A 19042-nucleotide genomic window follows, 5' to 3' on the forward strand; every position below is an offset into this window, starting at 1 on the left:
AACTGTCCTGAAAATTCAATTTGGCCCTAGCGGCGCTTAAAAACTCCATACCTAAAATAAGAGGATTTTGCAAATGTTTTACTACAAAAATTAATACTTTGAGGCTTTCCTCTTTTACCTGTATGTTTAATGATAATTTCCCGATGCAGTGACAGGTTTTTCCTTGCGCCGCTATAATTTCTGTGTTTTTGTTTTTAAATAATGGTAACCTATAAAAATTCTTTTGGAAGAATGTTTCGCTCATAAAATTACCTTCTGCTGCTTTATCGATGAGGGCTTCTACTGGTATATCGCCAACCAGGACTTGTATAATTAGTAGATGTGAGTTCTTTACGATGACCGTATTTAAGTGTCTTTTTGAGGTTTTTTTTAAAACTTCCGGGGTCTGGACCCTCGCTTTCACAGGCCCCTCTACTCGTTTAAAGCTTTCCTTTCAACTTCTGCCTTCTGGGTACGCGGACGTTTGTTTTCGAATTTCCTTTTTGGGCCTTGACCTTCGAGGTTCGATGAGTTAGCGTGATAGCTCTTTCCCCCATAAGAGCGGTTTGCATTTCTGGTCTGCTCATTTGAAGATTGCCTTTGGATGCCTTGAGAATACGATGCCCCTCTAGCTTTTTCCGCTATTCTGCGATTTTGAAACTTCACCGCCAATTCGAAGAGCTCCTACAATGTGTTTGTGTTTCTAATTTCGAAGTAGTCTTGAACAGCAGGTAACAATCTTGCTAAGATTATTTCAATAATCTCCGCGTCGGGTTTCTTCTCATACAGCATATCCGTCAGTTTAAATTTTCGCAGAATAAAGTCCGTTAACTCTTCTATATCCCGTTGATAGAAACTATATAGTTCGGCTTCTAGCCTTGCTCGATCTTTCACTATGGAAAAGGCCTTTAATAACGATTTTTTGAAATTTTCAAATGTATATGTCTGGCCTCCAAATTAGCCTAATAAAAATTTGCCTATATTCTTCCACCATAGCGCGGCCTGACCTCTTAGTACAGATGTGGCGATGGCAACTTTTTGTCTTTCAGGCACAGGGTAGAGCTGAAAGTGATTATCGAGGTTTTCTAGAAATATCGCCACCGAATTTTTTCCGTCGAAATTGACGTTTGGCTTGATTGACGCTCTCAACGTCTGGATCAGGTATCCAAATCCTTACAATTGGCTTGCCATTTCTTGTTGTTGTCCCGCGGCTTCCATCCGATTATCGGCCATTTCAGTTCGACAAGTGTTCGGGCGCCAATGTACAGTTGCGCGCCTCCAACCTGCACGCAACAAAGTGGTGACTGCTGAAATTGGAAATTAGACAGAGTATTGAGATGGGTTTAAGTCCCTTTTTATTCAACTTTAGAAGTTACAAATGCGTGCTCTTGACGCTCACAAACTACGCCGACCCGACGGTAAAATAAAAATAAGAAACTAAAAAGAGATAATAACAAGTAACTAACTACCAGGCTCTCTAAACGTAACTAACCTCACCGCGTTCTAAAATACCGCTGATAATTCAGCAAACTCTGAATACCACGTTGAAAGATTAACAAATTGCCGAGGCAAGCACACAGGCCGAAACACGTGGTTCTTCAATTTCTGACTAGCCACCTCCACACTCATGAAGCAAGAAAGCACACTTCGAACTCGTTTCCTTTCTATATAACTCAGAATACTCCCGCTGTTAATTTGACTCCTTGCGCGTTCTACTAAAATTTACATACTCTGGCATTGGCAGTTCCAGGGGAAAATAAGTCTTGACAGGAAAGATAGTTTAAACTTAAAATAAATGTTAGTTAAAATAAATATAAACCCTACAACACATAGATTAAACTAAATCTCTAGCTTAAGGCAATCAGGTGACAGTGACTTATCGTCCTGTCTTAATCGCTCAGATAAATAACTATGAACTCAGAAGACTTTAAAAAAAATTTTTATTAGAATTTCAACTTAATGAACTAAACAGCTCTTGCGGGATTTACTAAAATAAAACTGACAGAAGTAAAGATAGAGTTACAGGGATTTTAATCATGCGAGCAAACATGGCTAGCAAAATTCTAAAGCTGATCCAAGTAAATCTAATAGCTGGCCATAAATAGTACGGAGGAGATCAACAGTCGCTGCCCAAAGCTCTCTTAACTTGAAGAACTCAATTTTTATACACATTAACTAATTTGCATCCTGATGGAAGATGACGAAAGTAGAAATGCTAATACAGATTTTTAAAAGCTAATGTAGATTAATAAACATAAAAACTTTACACTATAAAAAGAACAACCACAGAAAAAAAATTGGTAACTTTACGTATCTGAGATTAGTTCTAAGACGAGTAAGATTCGTACAGCTCTGTTTTTTGCTCTTTTTTTTTTTTTTTTTTTTTTTTAAGTTTGAACTAGATATGTATAATATGCTGTTCGATCCTCACCAGAACCATTCAGATGGCATGTAATACATATTGCATCTCGTGTAATTGAATGATAGCCAAAAGAACTAACAACGTATTAGCAAATCTGAGTTAAAATTACACGCCAATTATTTTAGGTGTTAAAGCAACAAGAATCAGCGTTAATATTCATAAATTTTCGGGACTAGTTTCGAAGTTTTTTCAAGTAATTTTCATCTGTACTGCATCTATAAACAGGAGTTTCTTAGTTGAAATCTGGTTCCTTCCAGAGATCTGGAAGGAAAACTAGTTTAATGAAATGTTACACAATCAAATGGCAAGTAACATGAATATTTATATTTCTCTTTTAAAATTCTTATTTCATTCATGACGTTATTTAATTATCTCCCCGCGCTCTCTGACATGTGTTGTAAAGAAAAACACCAAACACGGTCGCGTCTATGTACAAGTGTTCAACACTACCGCCTGCAATCAAGACACTAACGTGTTAAAATTCAACATAACAAAACCTCAGAACACACCTTATATTCATCTCTAAACCCTGAGGTACTATTCTGAAAAGTGGCTAACTCTGAAGTGTAGCGTCAGAGAACCTAACTACATTCATTCAACCTTTAACACATATTCACAATAATTTGCTCTTTTTACAGTCACACCAATAAGTTAAAAGTTTTGGCATTACTCTAATATTTTCATTTTTAACATATCACAGTATTTCTTAACTTTTAATATAACAGTTCACATTGCATATAAGAACATATTAACATACCGTTAATTTTACGCATTTTAAAACATACATTAGTAGTACATTGTTAACTTCTATTCTTTTCCAAGCAAGTGCCACTTCTTCTACATTGAAATACTACATTTCAAAAGTCTTTCAGACTAAAACTTCTTTCTTACCAGAATCTTTTAAATAAAATTTTATACAATAATTTTTACAATTTTCTTAAGGTACCTTTCTCAAAGGTTATCAATGCTTTTACAATATTCAAGTATTTACACATTCCTATTATATATTAATTTTAGTTTTACTCGCGAGTAATTGAAAAACAATACCAAAATAGTTAACAACTCATTTCTCGCCTTTTAGGCCATAAAGTTAGGCCTCACATGAGGTAAAACTTCTTCAATTCTGCCACTTGCAGTAAGAATGAAAAAGTAACTTAAGGTTTCAAAGTAACATAAAGTTTTACTTATCTTTGTGCTATTCAGACATCCTTTTTTCTGCCCAGTCCTGGAAAGTGACGAAGATTACCGTTTGGCTTATCTTCCTTCTTGTGCGGGTTCGCCCTTCGGTTCCTTCCTCAATGAGCTTTCTTTTCCTTCCAGTTCGGTCAGCCTTGAAGACCTTCTTTTTAGCCTCTGCCTGTGGTCTCGGCCGTTTGATGGCTGCTGGTCTTGGCGGAACCGGGACAACTGTCTCTCGTTCTTGCCTGGATCTCGTTGCTGGCTGTTCAAATTTTTCTTGCTTCTTTGCATCTGCAGCTGGTCTTCCTTCATCAATTCGTCGACATTTGCTGCTTACACTCCTATCCGATTGGTAGATCTTCCGTTTTGGAGCCGTGTTATAGTTGCTGTCATTTCTCCTGCCTCTCTTTACATTAGTCGTACTTCTCCCTTCTTCATTCTGGGGGTGGTCGTGCCCTCTCTTTCTGGTCGGTGGAACGGCTTTTTTTTCTTGTTACCTTCAGTTTTCCAACGGGGGAACTTTCGTTTCAATTGCTCCTGTCGACTAATGGCTTGCCCTTGTGATTGTCGTTGTTCCACCTCTGGAGCTTGTGCCTGCCGTGCCGGATCCTGCAAAAGTTCTTGAAATATTGCCATTTTATTACGATTATAAAAATGGTTTTATCTGGTCAACGTTTGCGGTGCAGGTTTCACCATTCCTGGCTTTTAACAACACTACAGCCTGAGTTATTTTTTCTATGACATATGGTCCTTCAAATCGTGGATAAAATTTGGCGGTTTTATCTTCTGGTGCTGAAGAAAGTGAATGCTTAATTTTTAACACTTCATCCCCTTCTTTATAAGTTACTCCCCGTCGTTTCATATCGTAATAGAGCTTCTGTTTTCTTTGTGCTACTTCAGTGTTCTTTTTTGCTTCTTTAATTAATTTTTCTATATCGCCCATTTTAAATTCTGGGGCTCTTTGTTGAACATAAAATAATTTATCTAACGGCGTTATAATCTTTCTGCTTAAAAATAACTCAGCAGGAGTTTTGCCCTTCGTATCATGTTTTGCGGTCCTAAGGGCGAAAGCTAATTCATTGACATAGTTATCCCAGCTTTTATGAAAATTTTTAACATAACTACGGATAATTTTCACTATATTTCTATTCACCCGTTCCGCTATATTTGATTGCGGCCGATACGAGACCATTTTTAAATGACGTATGCCCAGTTTTTGGCACATGTCTTCAAATATATTACTTACAAATTGAGGACCATTATCCGATATAACTTTTAGGGGTGCCCCGTATTTTAAAATATATTTATTTAAAATAGTTTCAGTACCTAATTTCGCGGAGACTCGTTTTAAGGGAACAATTTCAGTCCACTTACTAAAATGATCAACCATAACAAGGAGATACCGACTTTCATTTAACTGACTTTTTGGGAAAGGGCCCAATAAATCGATGCCAATTATTTCATTTGGAAATTCCGATTTAATGCTATTTAGAAACCCGGCGGGCGGAAATAGTTATAATTAATTGCTTGACATGTTGGGCAGGACTGGACATACGCCCTTGTTAACTTTTGCAGCTCAGGAAAATAAACTGCTTCGCGTACGCGTTGGATGGTTTTTCGAATACCAGCATGAAAATCTAAAGGGGAGTCGTGCAACTCCTGCAGTATATTTAATCTAAGACTAGCTGGGATAACAGGTCGAAATTCGTTGTTGGAATTCGTAATTTTTGTATAAAATAATAGACCATCTATTAGTTCGTAATGGGCCGCCCTATTTCTTATCGCCACAATATCTTGGTGGCTAAAATTTTAAGGATCTTTTAAATAATCATAAATATTTTTAAATTCCGGATCCTTACCCAGTTCGGCTATTACAGTTTCTCGGGAATGTATCGTACATGCTGTGAGCATTTCCACCTTTACAGTATTACCTTCTTGATCTATTTTTATTCTGGATAGGGCATCTGCTACGATATTTTCCTTTCCGGGGGTGTGCTTAATTACCAAATTATATTCTTGTAACTTGAGTGCCCATCTTATTAACCTTGGGGAAATGTTTTTCCCTGAGTACAATCTAGTTACCGCCGCATGATCAGTATACACTGTTATTGGCGCCCTTCCAAAATGAACTCGGAACTTTTGTACTGCTAACAGAACTGCAAGTGCCTCTCTCTCAGTAGCGGAATAATTTCCTTGTGTTTGATTTAAAGTTCTACTAAAAAATGCCACGGGCTGCTGATTTTGCGAAAGTACAGCTCCTACCGCATAATCCGAAGCATCCGCTGAAATTTCTAAATTCTCATCGTTTTCAGGAAATTTCAAAACAGGGGCTTGCGTTAATGCTTGCTTTAATTTTTCGAAAGCAGTATTGGCTTCGGCCGTCCACGAGAATCTTGCCTTTTTCCTTTTTAATTTTAACAATGGTTCAGCAATAGCTGCAAAATCTTTTATAAAGGACCTATAATATGAACAATGTCCTAGAAAAGAAGAGAGCTTCTTCGTATTTGGCGGCGGATACTTTTGCACAGCGATTATTTTTGATTTGTCCATCTCGATTCCTTTCTGAGATATTTTGTAACCTATGTATTTTAATTCAGGGGCTGCAAATTTGCACTTTTCGACATGAACTTTTAGACCGGCCTCATTTAATAATGAAAACACCTGTCTTAAATCCTGTACATGTTGGTCCAGATTATCACTAGTAATAATGATATCGTGTAACTAGATAAATGTGGTCTTTCCTAGAACAGGCCTTAGCACAATGTCCATACATCGCTGAAATGTTGCCGGTGCCCCTGAAAGGCCAAACGGCATACGCAAGAAAGCATAAGTGCCAGACTTGGTTATAAAAGCAGTCTTAGGCACATCTTCTGGTTTAACACCTATTAAAAATAACCAGTCGTTAAGTCTAACGTAGTCATATATTTGGTAGAAGTTATGTTCCTTAGAATTTCTTCAATAATAGGTGACGGATATACCGGATATTTAGTCATGGAGTTTAATTTACGATAGTCAATTGCAAAACGCCACCTTTTCGGATGTGTTACAGGATAGTCATTATTTTTCTTACATAACACAACCGGGCTAGCATAACTACTTGAGATGGGCGTTATGATCTTTTTACGTAACATATCTCGAATGTGCCACTCTATAATTTTTTCTTCATTTTTATCGTACCGATACGGTTTGTGGCGAACTGGCAGTGCATCTCCTGTGTCGATACTATAGTTAGTAACTTGAGTAAATCCGGGAATATCACTAAATAACGAAGCAAATTCACTTACCACATGTCGAATTTTTTGTTGCTCTCTCTCCCTTAGGCAGGTGGTCGAGGTTTAATGTGGGTAGTTCTCTTTTTTCTTCCCGAACTGGTTGCATGGTCAGCTTAAGGGACGTTTGGTTGAAATCCAGCGTTGCTTCTGCCTCTGAAAGAAAATCTATTTCTAAAATGACATGTGCTTGTAAATTTTTTATGATAAAAAACATGATCTTTACTTGCTCGTCCTTGATGCGAATTTATAATGGTATTTTACCTATGCATTTGCATCTTTCTCCCTGCTCAGTATGTCGTATTATCCGAATTATATATGCGGTATCTACGGAAGTACTTCCTAAAAAAATCTTCTGCCACACAGGAACACTGCGCGCCTGTATCCAGGAGTGCGGTGGCTGGGATGTTGTTTACCAAAACTTCAATCTTTGGAAGAGTCAAATTTTTCACAATAACTGTATTTAACTTGAAGGAAGAGGGGTTTTCTTGGCCTTCGGATTTCCGCACCCTCCCGTCAGCAGAAATCCGTTTTAGTTTAAATTTTCTTTCTTCCTTTCCAAGCCTTCCTTCTTTTTCCGCTGGCCTTCAGACTTTTTTTCTGGCTTACTATTGAACTGTCGACGTTCGCCGGTTGTTTTTGGATACTCAGGTTTCCTTGCCCACTGATTCGATTTGCTTCCGTAGCCGTGATCTTGCCTTTGCTGTGGTCTTGGCGCACCAAATTGGCTTCTTTGCTCATACTGGCGTCTTCTTTCAATGTCCGCCGTTCTTCTACTTTCAAACTGGATAGCTAGCTCAAATAACTTTTCCAGTGTAGTCGGATTCCTTAATTCAATAAATTCTTGTACTTGGGGAAGTAACCTCGGCAAAATCACTTGGATTATCTCAGGATCCGGACGGCTTCCATACAAGAGTTTAAAGACGTGAATTTTTTTTTTAAATAAAGCTTGAGAGATTTTCAATTCGTTGCTGGTATATGCTGAAGAGTTCTGCTTCTAATTTTGAACGATTTCTTACGACAGGGAAGGCTTTTACTAAGGCAGTCTTGAAATTTTTGTAAGTATAGGTGGGGCTTACCGCTTGACCCAAGAGTTTTCTGCCTATACATTTGAACCAATTAAGCGCTTGGCCCCTCAAAGCGTTGGTAGCTAAGGTGACTTTCTGGAATTCATGGACTGGATACAGCATGAAGTGGTCATCCAATTTTTCCAAAAAACTGGTTACCGGTGAGTTTCCATTGTAGGTTGCTTCTGGTTTCATCGATGCGCGCATGGTCTGGACGATGTACCCAAATCCTTCCAGGGCGGCAGCTGGCATTTCTGGATTCTGAGCCGCTTCTGCAGGCACCACAGGTTGTTCTTGAAACTCGGCCATGGTTATTCTTCTTCGTCGTGTGCCAGTATCAGGACTTGTGTTCCTCTTTACTTGCTTTGGAAACATGAACTGTCCTGACTCGGAACAGGTAGCTTACTCAAGCTATGTTCAATAAATTGTGAAGTAGACAATACACACAGGAAGGGTCGAAACCCTTTTTTTTTTCTATCTTTACAGAGATTTCCGGAACTTCGGAATACAGAGACCAACAACTTGTGGTCTGAACGTAAGAATATAAAACTACTAAATAAAACTCTAACTAAAACTAACTTTGGATTAATATACAAGTGCCTAACTTTAAGATTGGCCGTTATTTAACAAAATCCGTATGTAGTACAGAGAGCTGCTAAAACTACGATACGTTTGAAATTATCAAGAGGAGTAAACTTCTGGCCTTGAAGGCAACCAGCAACCGAGTAAAACTACTATGGCCAGCGGCCTGCTTCTAATAACTCCTTCCTCTCTCTTGCTTGGCAAAAAGCCACAACTTAAGTACTTGGCGTTAGCAAGACAATTTTGCATAAATAAGTTAAAGATTTTAATTCTGGACGAAAGTAGAAAATAAGAAGTGGTAGTAAAGATTTAAAATAAAATAAACGTTAGTAAAACTTAGGATCCTTACAATACCTATATTCCATAATCATAAAAAATCTAGTTACAAGATTCGCTAATGTCAATACTTTTGCGTCTAAAAGTTTACTATTTTTAGAGTTTTTCTTAGAAGAAAATGGTTTGGCAAAGCAACAACCTTATGTTTGGGGTAGAGATTTATTGAAGACTATATCGATTTTGAGGTAAACAGCTTCAAGTCCTTCTTCATCAGAAGCAAAGGAATCTGCAGCGAAGGGAAAGCCACATTGTAGATTTCTTTGCTCCTTATGAAGAGAGACATATTTGCCTTCGAGATCGATAAGAATGTTGTCTAAAAATCTACGCCAAACACAAGGTTGTTGAGGTTGTTGCGTTACCTTTTTTTTTTTTTTTTACTTTGGCGTGTTTCTTTTCTCTCTTGAAGAATATGGTTATTAGGCTACCTATTTCCTAGTTTAGAGTAAAATGTTTGGCAGGAGACAAAGTATGTCGGTAATGCGAACTGATCAGCAATTTTTTGTTTTCTCTTGTAGATGAAGTTCGGACAGGCACGTATAGGCAGTTGTTTCACCCCGAACAGCTGATCACAGGCAAAGAAGATGCAGCCAATAATTATGCGAGAGGCCATTATACCATTGGAAAGGAGATCGTCGATTTGGTTCTGGATAGGATCCGGAAGCTCGCGGACCAATGCACTGGCCTCCAGGGTTTCCTGATCTTCCACAGCTTTGGCGGAGGTACTGGATCTGGATTCACTTCCCTCCTTATGGAAAGATTATCCGTTGATTACGGGAAGAAATCAAAACTTGAATTCTCCATTTATCCTGCACCTCAAGTAAGTTAAAGATAATTCGGGTATCTGCAGATGGTTTTATAATTTCCTGTCATGTTATACCTTTTCTTACATTTGCACAATGCCAATATAAAAAAGCCAGCAATTCTCGCACTTTATGCAAAGCATATCTTATATTATCAAAGAATTTTTAATGCTCCAAAGTACACGGATTAAGTAAGAAAGGCTAGATCTGACTTGTCCAGTGAACTTATTTGTTTTCATGAAGTCTAATCTTCGAATGTATGTAACGTTTAATGCTTTAATTAACTTACTTTTGTAAGCCCCGTGCTGTACACATGTGATGCACGGGGAATTATTATATGTTCATAATAATAATAATACTAAACAAGTTCACGGTGTTACGAAGTTGAAGCCACGGCTTTTACATTAAAGATTATCGGAAGCCTATTTCCCTCTGTAGTTATCAATAGGAAATTGAGAGTTGCCAACTGAGTTATAATATTAATTATATTTTAAACCAATAAAAAACAAAAATAGAAGAAACAGTTATCCTTTAATGGCAAGCTATCACACCTGTGATATTTTCCAAGTTAGTTAAAGATATTGTAATATCATTTTTTCCCAAGTTTTGAAAGCGTTTTATCTAAAATTGTTTGTCATTGATGAAAAACAATAATTTTTATATCTGCATGAAAATTTTCGTTCTAGATGAAATTCTCTCACAATTTTTCAACTCGTCCGTGAACATTTTCTAGATTCTTGTATATTTTATTGAGTCAAATCCAAATTGTTATCTATCTTATCAAATATAGCTATCCAACTAGGTTTCTTTATGCCACCATCAGCGACGTCGAGAACTGAGACATTCCATAACTAACTAACTTGTTACTAAGTTTTCACTATCAAGTGCATTTTTCCCCCAAATTCTTTGGTATCTCTGCATATAAGTTCTCTGAATGGCCTTTGCCCGTCATCCAACTGTGCCATCCAGCTACCATACCTTCCTGTGCCTGGCGTAGATACCATAATTCTATGCTGCGTCATTTTTTGCCATCTTCTTTTGCACTTAATTGCCGATGGCTCTATCAGTACCGTTCTAGTTCTAGTATCAGTACCGTTCTAATATGTTTTTTCAGCCCTACATTATACCCCATCCATATCTATCTACTGTACACATTTAATGTGAGTTGAACTCGAAAGAAGACAAGTAATTTCTTTCAAATGCTTTTTAGGTTTCAACAGCAGTAGTCGAGCCCTATAATTCCGTCCTTACCACTCACACCACTCTTGAACATTCAGACTGTGCCTTCATGGTTGACAACGAGGCCATATACGACATCTGTAGAAGGAATCTCGATATCGAAAGGCCAACCTATACCAATCTCAATCGGCTCATTGGACAGATCGTGTCGTCTATCACCGCGTCTTTGAGATTTGACGGAGCCCTAAATGTGGATCTCACCGAATTTCAAACAAATCTTGTTCCATATCCTAGGTAAGTGTGCACTACTTCACAGGAAGACTGTGTTTGTCAGGTGATAGGTATATTTAGCTTTCGAAAATTATATTAAGTATTTAATGTTACGAAACAAAATATATTACTGCATGAAAAATTAATTCAAAACCCCCTTTACAAATTCCTTTGTACGTACATTAACTTTGAAATTAGTTTGAGGTTATTAAAACTTGATGCTACTAAACTAAACAATTCTTTCATTATCTTCAGTTTCCGTAACTTTTTTTTCTGAGAAACTGCACAAAATTCTACGTGAAATTCAAACCCTATTCTTAATCTTTTATATAATTCTTGAACCAACGTTTTGCTTTTGGCTTATCCGCACAGAAGACTATAATAAAATTTAAAACATTTCATTATGGTGAACATAGGCATTTGAGTGGTCTAGTATGTTAAGTAGCAAAAATGATGTTAAACGCTTTCTGCCAATCAAACGTTTGTTTCCAGAATCATAGAACTTTTACAAGCAGAAATTTGAAAAATCAATCATGTCCAGGCGAGAAATTGAGTAATGGACCTTCCACTTGGTATATGGATGTGTTAACCATTGTATCATAAGAATATGCATGGAGGAAAGCCATAAAACTACGTACATAAACACTGGATAGCAATCAGTATGGTATATATCCAATTTTCAGTCAGGAATAATCTGCAGTCATCTCTCACCGATTTGAATTTACAAGAAATTAGATTTAATTTAGCAAAATGTGGTAATGTTCTTGTAGAATGTTGTCCATGCCTAATTTTGTTTTCTTGGTATTGCAGTTGCGCAATGTATCAACGAAGTCGCTCAGTTACTTGATGAAGATTTATTTTCCTACTGTAATATGAACAGCACACGAGTCCCTTCTGCACTAAATTAATTTATATACCTACAAATAATAGACTGATAAGACATAAAAATGTGAACCGAAAGATTGATGCAATCAGGTACCTTTATTGGTCAGTAAAAATCAAAATAAAAAACCTAACACTACCAATGTTTACTCATCCTTTTCCTTAATGGCACCCAATGAAAGAGAGCATGTGTTTGAGAAAGTCCTTCTTATTCTCTTTTACATATCGCCAAAAATGTTATTATAATAGCTCTTTATACTTAAAGGCGCATCTCTCTTGACGACAGATATTTGCCTTGAAACATAATAGAATAGAAGAAGGACACAGAAAATTCTCTCTGAGATGAAATTCGTAATTCCTACGTGACTGGTGCAACTATACCAAATTCAAACATTTTGAACATTGGCCTTTTTCTGTCAAGGAACTGAAATATTGCATTGATAAATTTATCTCTTTATCATCCATTTCGTTTTGAATTAATAAAATTCGACTTTCTCGATATAATCATTAAACTAATGTCATTATTACGTTAGTTGTTTCGTGTAGCTGATATCTACATCTAGATATTATTTTCTCCCCTCCTACTTCATTCATATACTCCAGCCTTGAAAAAAGGGTAATAATAATTAATAATTATTGTAACTTATTTGTTTTTTGTATGTCATTTAATCTCTTTTAGGTCTATTTCTTTATTTACCCCTCCTTATCTTCTTTGCTTACTAAATAACTAGTACTATGATAATATCAATGTCACCAGGAAATAGTTTTCCTTACTAATAATTGCATAGATTGTTTACTTCTGCAACAGAGTACTTATTTTCTTTCAGCCGTCAGTCATTCCACTTAGATCTGATCATTACATTTTGAAAATGGTCCTTTTTTTCTGTCAATGCTGTCAAACAATCTCATATGACTTATTTCTCTGAAATGTATTTTATTGTGTTCATTAATTTTCTTTTTTGAGTATTAGTTTCTGCTGCCGTTAATCCTGTCATACAGTTTTAGCTTGCTGAAATTACCAAAGGATTGATTTTCTAATGAATTTAATTGTTCCACCAGGATTCATTTCCCACTGGCCACTTACGCCCCGGTTATCTCGGCTGAGAAGGCTTACCATGAGCAGCTTACCGTAGCAGAGATCACCAATGCTTGTTTCGAGCCAGCTAATCAGATGGTAAAATGCGATCCCCGTCATGGCAAGTACATGGCTGTCTGCCTTCTGTATAGAGGCGATGTTGTACCCAAAGATGTTAACGCTGCCATCGCAACCATCAAGACAAAGAGAACCATACAGTTCGTTGACTGGTGTCCCACAGGATTCAAAGTAAGCTTACTTGGAGTTTCATGAAAATGTAATTAAACATACTTGATTGTTAAAAGCGTCTATGCTGTTTATATCACTATTATTACATGTGAAAGCAATTTTCCCCTCCGTTTTTAAATGAAACCCAAGCGTCTTCGCGTTCTAAAATCCAGTATCTGATTTAGCCGAATTTTATACTGTTTTCACATAGTTAATAAAATAATATTAATTTTGGTTAAATATTGCCAAAACGTCTCCAATTTTTTTCAAGCGTCATGTATTACTTTTCTATTTTGTATTATTTAGACAAGCCATTTTAGTTTCAATATAAAATTTAAGTAAAGCAAACGTATTATCCACCCACTGTATATAGAAAATGGACTCAATTTATTAAATAATTTTCTGAAACATATTAACATATCAATTAATATGTATATATACTTGAATAATTTCCGTAACAATTTTTCCTACTAATGTTATATCGTATTATTCTGATTAGCTTTTCATTATGGACTCATGAAGAGGATATAAGGTATTTCTCCCGCCTTCTTGGCATGCCTTCGTCGTGTGGTGGTCAGCACGCTCAGCGCGTAAAATTGAGAGGTCCGCCGCGGTTCGATTCCCGGGGGGGGGGCGAAGGCGTTGCATATTTTTCCTTTTGCCTGCTTCCAAAAAATACCTAATGTCTCTACGGTGGCGCCAGAACTAAAAGGGTGTGGATGATGATTCTCCACACCCAGGATTTGGCGATTGGGTCGCCTAAAATAAAACCCAGTAGCCCTTTAAAAGGGTGAGTATATAAGGTATTTCTCCCGCCTTCTTAGCGAGCCTTCGTGGAGTAGTGGTCTGCACGCTAAGCGCGTAATTGAGAGGTTCGCGGTTCGATTCCCGGCGAAGGCGTTGCTAATTTTTCATCTTGCCTGCTTCCAAAAATACCTAATGTCTCTACAAGGAGATGGCTCTTAATTACAAATTTATAGATTATATCTTCTTTAAGTGTCAATTTATTTCATAACTTTTTCTATAACTCTCCAGTTTAGCAAAATATGCTTATTAGTTTCAAGAAAAAGTTCTAATGAGGACATGCCGTAGAAACTAGAGCCTAAAACAAAATCAAACTGGATATGAACGTGTTTCGCAATTTTATTATTATCATCAAAATACCATGTGCATTTTCAGGAGTATATATGCTCATCAATCTTGCTTATCTGCAGTAAGATACAGTAGATGCCGCTTAATGTGATCTCGGATAATGTTGTCATTCGGATATTGTTATCGAATTGCCTACATCTTGGCCTTTTGCATACGGAAGCATGGGAAATACAAATTACTTTAATCAACAGTTCGTTTAATATGATCAAAATATTATAGAATAAAATTTTCAAACTGAAGGTAAAGACGCCAAGTAAGTTTAAAATGCGTTATAAAAATTGCCAAGTGACAGAGAAGGGTTTAAATCTCTGAATATCTTGGTTTCGATTTAAGGCTTTACATCAGATTTAAGGCTTTAAATCGCCAAAATATCTTCGTTTCGATTTTAATAACCCGTTTAAAAGTAGGTTAAGAAAATGCAACCTTAGTTTGATGTAGGTTTTTAATAACTATTGATTTTGAGGTGATAAGACACAGTTCCCTCTTTTTTTTTTCTTAAGAGCAAAACAAGTCTGTAGAACTCTTTTTCTCTGAAAACGTGTGCGCCAAACTAACGCTGCTTTTTTGCATAATTTTAAATTTTAGATTGGGAAGTTCTCTTCCAGTAAGGGACGTCCTCCGAGTGTTAAGATTAGTTGTCCAGTATCGGTCAAATAATTTCCAGAAGCGTTATGAACAGTTCTTAACCACTCTTTTGCACATACCTAATTGAAATGTTGTGAAAGTTTTCTATTTTTATCTTTTTAGTCATGTTTATATTAAATTAGTTTAATTCCATACTATTCCGAAGGACTTTTTTTTTCTCATCGTTTAATGTTTTCATTTGGTTAATGTTATCAGAATATTCGTGGATAAAAGTGATCACATTAAACAATGCGTACTATATTTATTATGTGAGGATTTAGTATTTATTTATTTTGACTAATCGTTAATTTTGATTAATAGTTAATTTTAAGCAACTTTTTGGTCGCTCTCCTTTTCGTCTACGCTTTCTATGCGAGAATATAAATTAGATAGCACGCGTTTATTCAGATTAGGAAGAAAGAAGTGCTATTTAAGTGAAGGTTTCCTAAGTTGATTTTAGAACGTGTTCTACCTCTTTGTTACCGTGACTTAATAGTGATATGATTCTGTGGCTTTCAGTGCTTCTAGCCATTTAGCTTTTTCCGCCTGCTTCTACGAGCCAGAGCCTTCCTGTGCATTTAGTTTATCCTGTGAGCCGCTGGGCTAGTGTAAATTACATTTTACTTTAAGTTCATTACTTATTTTAAGTTAAGCCAGAGGTGTTGGCTTAGCTACTGAGTTTATGTTACTAAAGCATACGAGACTCTATAAATGATAGAGACTTAAACTAGTTTTGCAAACATTGTTGTAATAATTCTATTTCGTTACAGGTGGGGATTAATTATCAGCCCCCTACTGTTGTACCAGGTGGAGATTTGGCCAAAGTTCAACGGGCTGTTTGTATGCTGTCCAATACGACAGCCATCGCCGAAGCGTGGGCCAGGCTGGACCACAAATTCGATCTGATGTACGCAAAACGGGCTTTCGTCCATTGGTACGTCGGAGAAGGAATGGAAGAAGGTGAGTTTGCTGAAGCTAGAGAGGATTTAGCAGCTCTCGAAAAGGACTACGAAGAAGTCGGTGTCGATTCCATGGAAGGTGAAGAAGATATGGCAGGCGAAGAATACTAAAGTAAATTGAAGAAGAAACCATCATCCGCCCACTGTTTTCTGCGAGCTTTCTTTAGTCTAATTTCCCTTTCTCTCTAATTTTTTGTTTCTCTATGACTTTGAATTTTTATATTTTTTTCTTACAAGTGTACCAAATGGGATTCAAAGTACTTATTACGATTAAGCGCATATTCTTGCAAAAAACATCACTCTTAAATGGCAGTCGTTGACTTGAATATTAAGTTTATCGATCTGAATGTTAAGAGTGTCATTGACTATGCTAAGAAACAGAAGTTGAAAAAGGTAGTTTTAATTTTATTAGATTTGTGTTATTGCATCTTTATGTTTAGTAGCTAGATAGAATTGTAGCAATTACAATTGAAATTAAAATTAGTGTTATCTATCGAGTATATGTACGTACGTTTTTGGTGCACTGTTTGAATTTGAAAGGCACTTTAGCATATATTGTGTGAAATATTAAATGCACATAGCTATGTAGCTGTAAATACAGGAAGAAACAAAGCTCTAACTGTGATTCAAAAGCGTGTTTTTACGTTTGTTACTGTTGCAACTTGCTCTCGTCCAGCACTGATAATTTGAAGGTATTTTATTTTACAAGTTGTCCAGTGGTGGGGATTATTAACAGTAAATAATTTATATTTCTAAGGCGTCGTTTAGTAATTCTACTTTCGTCTAATAGCAGTTAGTCTTTAAGTAGAATTTGGATGTCTCAAATAAAAAAAAACTGTAGAGAAATATTATAAGAAAAGAATATATTTTATTTTATATTCACTAATGATTAAGAAAAAAATGATTATTTGTGGAATTTTTTACAAGATCGAATTGTTTCAGTTTATCATGTGATATGAATTTCTCTAAGTTTCTTATAACTGATATTTAAAGTAATGCATTGTGTGAATAAATTTAGAGTTTGGCAATAATAATACGATTAATTTTAGATAAATGATTTCAAATGCTATTTCATTCTTTTTATTACCTATGCTTTAGCTTTGCAGTTGCTTTGTTTACGTCAAAATGCTGTTTAAAACCTTTTATACTTTTTAATGCTTTGATATTCAGCAAGAATTACTGTGATAGAAAGCAAGATTTAAAAAAAAAAAAAAAAAAAAAAAAAAAAAAAGCGATTTTTTTTAATAAAGTTTATTTGAAACATTTCGATGTGTATGTTTTTGTCTGTATTCTGACAATTTTATCTTTTAATTTTTTTTTTCTATGCCATGAGATTTCCAATAAAAATAAACATTTAGTTTCAAAAATTGAGTCGCCTTTAGAGAACGATATTTCTTGCAGAATTAACTGTAAGCTTATTCAGTTTCCTGACTCGTTATGATTTCAGGAATGCGTATTGTATCTCTAAAATGTGTGTATATATTTTTAAAATTATACTTTACGGAAACATATCTGAAATTCTCAACTGTCGTTTGGCTTTATTTTTTTTTCCGGAATTAAACTTCTGGTAGCGGATAATTGCATAATTATATAAAGGGTGTTTACATAGCTTTTCTTTAGAAAGATTTTTATAAAGAATTTTTAAAATTTTGCAGTAAAAGGTTTTGGCAACAGATTATTATTCGGAATGATAAATATCGTCTGCTGCTTTTAAACTGATTCTTCTTTCAAAATATCACATGTAAACAATGGGTTCGTGACACTTAGCCGACAGGACACTTAACCGACACCAGTTAGCCGACAGGACATTTAGCCGACACTGACACTTAGCCAACACAGACACTTAGCCGACAGGACATTTAGCAGACACGGACAGTTAGCCGACAAGACATTTAGCCGACAAGGACACTTAGCCGACAGGACATATAGCCGACAGGACATTTAACCGGCGCGGACAGTTAGCCTACATGACATTTAGCCGACACGGACAGTTAGCCGACAGGACATTTAGCCTACTCACAGAATTCGGCGTCAGGGCATTTAGCTACGAGACAGATAACTGTCAAGATATTTAGTCAACAGGACACTAATCTGACAGTGACGTTTAGCTGGGGCGTACCCAATAATTATTTGAATTTACAATCAATTACAAAATTTCTCGACTTCTCCGTAAGTTCAATATTTAAGTTATTTTTTTCACGTATCATTAAAATTCAGTTTTCGATTCTTGAAGATCTAATACGCGCTTCTAATTTATTGTGTTAATTTAGCATTGTTTGATATGTATCGTGCTGTTTCGTGTATATTGGGCAAATTGAAAAAGCGCTGAAATTTCTCGTCAGGGAATATAAATTAAATTTCGAAAAGAAAGCGAATTTTTTTAGCTAAGTACGGCGGTCACTTAATTACATTTTAATTTAGAAGCTTTACGAATAATTTTTGAAGATCCCATTCTTCAAAAATTATCCGTCATTTAATCAACTTTCACATCATTAATAATTTTTCTTGTTTACTTAAAGATATTAATTTTCCGATCTCGCTCTTCCAAATGCTTTCAAATTTCTAATATATTTACGTTTCATTACTATTTTGCTCATCACATCATGTTACATTCCTTCCCTTAAAAAATCGTTTGGCTCCTCCCACTAAGGAAATTTCCTTTCCCTGTCATGAAAAATCTGAATAATGCAATAAAAATTATTGTTATTCTTGAATTATACTTTTTTATAGAAACATATGGCGAGGAGGTTTAGTTTAGGAAATATATTTTATTTTGTTATTAAAAACAATTAAAAAAAGTGCATTTTTAAGACCAGCAAAGGTATAAATTATTTGTGAGCTCTATAATTTGCAGTTCATGCTACTATACTTGAGATAAAAATTCTGTAACATTTTATTGACCACGCTTCTCGCTTAAAATACTTACATAGTTTAATGTTTATAACCCTAAAATAGTGCATAATGTTTCATGTAGAAGTAAAATATTCTTTAAGGTTTTGTTATATTCATAACTGAAGCTGCAGAAGAAGGCGGCCACAA

The 19042-nt window shown here is 35.9% G+C and overlaps 1 protein-coding gene across 1 annotated transcript in view; it reads left to right on the plus strand.

Moving 5' to 3' along the window:
• The window catches only part of LOC118203592 (tubulin alpha-1A chain), an 80963-nt gene extending 64460 nt beyond the window's left edge, over positions 1-16503 (plus strand). The window contains exons 3-6 of the mRNA XM_085819395.1: positions 9350-9651; positions 10845-11107; positions 13025-13289; positions 15815-16503. Of these exons, the coding sequence (XP_085675521.1) occupies positions 9350-9651; positions 10845-11107; positions 13025-13289; positions 15815-16114 (1130 nt within the window). The 3' untranslated portion in view covers positions 16115-16503. The remainder of the gene's footprint in view (positions 1-9349; positions 9652-10844; positions 11108-13024; positions 13290-15814) is intronic.
• Positions 16504-19042: the final 2539 nt, after the last annotated feature.

This window comes from Stegodyphus dumicola, chromosome 1, assembly GCF_044657685.1.
Source record: "Stegodyphus dumicola isolate Sdum_Otavi_A_Nest chromosome 1, ASM4465768v1".
NCBI classification, from domain to species: domain Eukaryota; kingdom Metazoa; phylum Arthropoda; class Arachnida; order Araneae; family Eresidae; genus Stegodyphus; species Stegodyphus dumicola.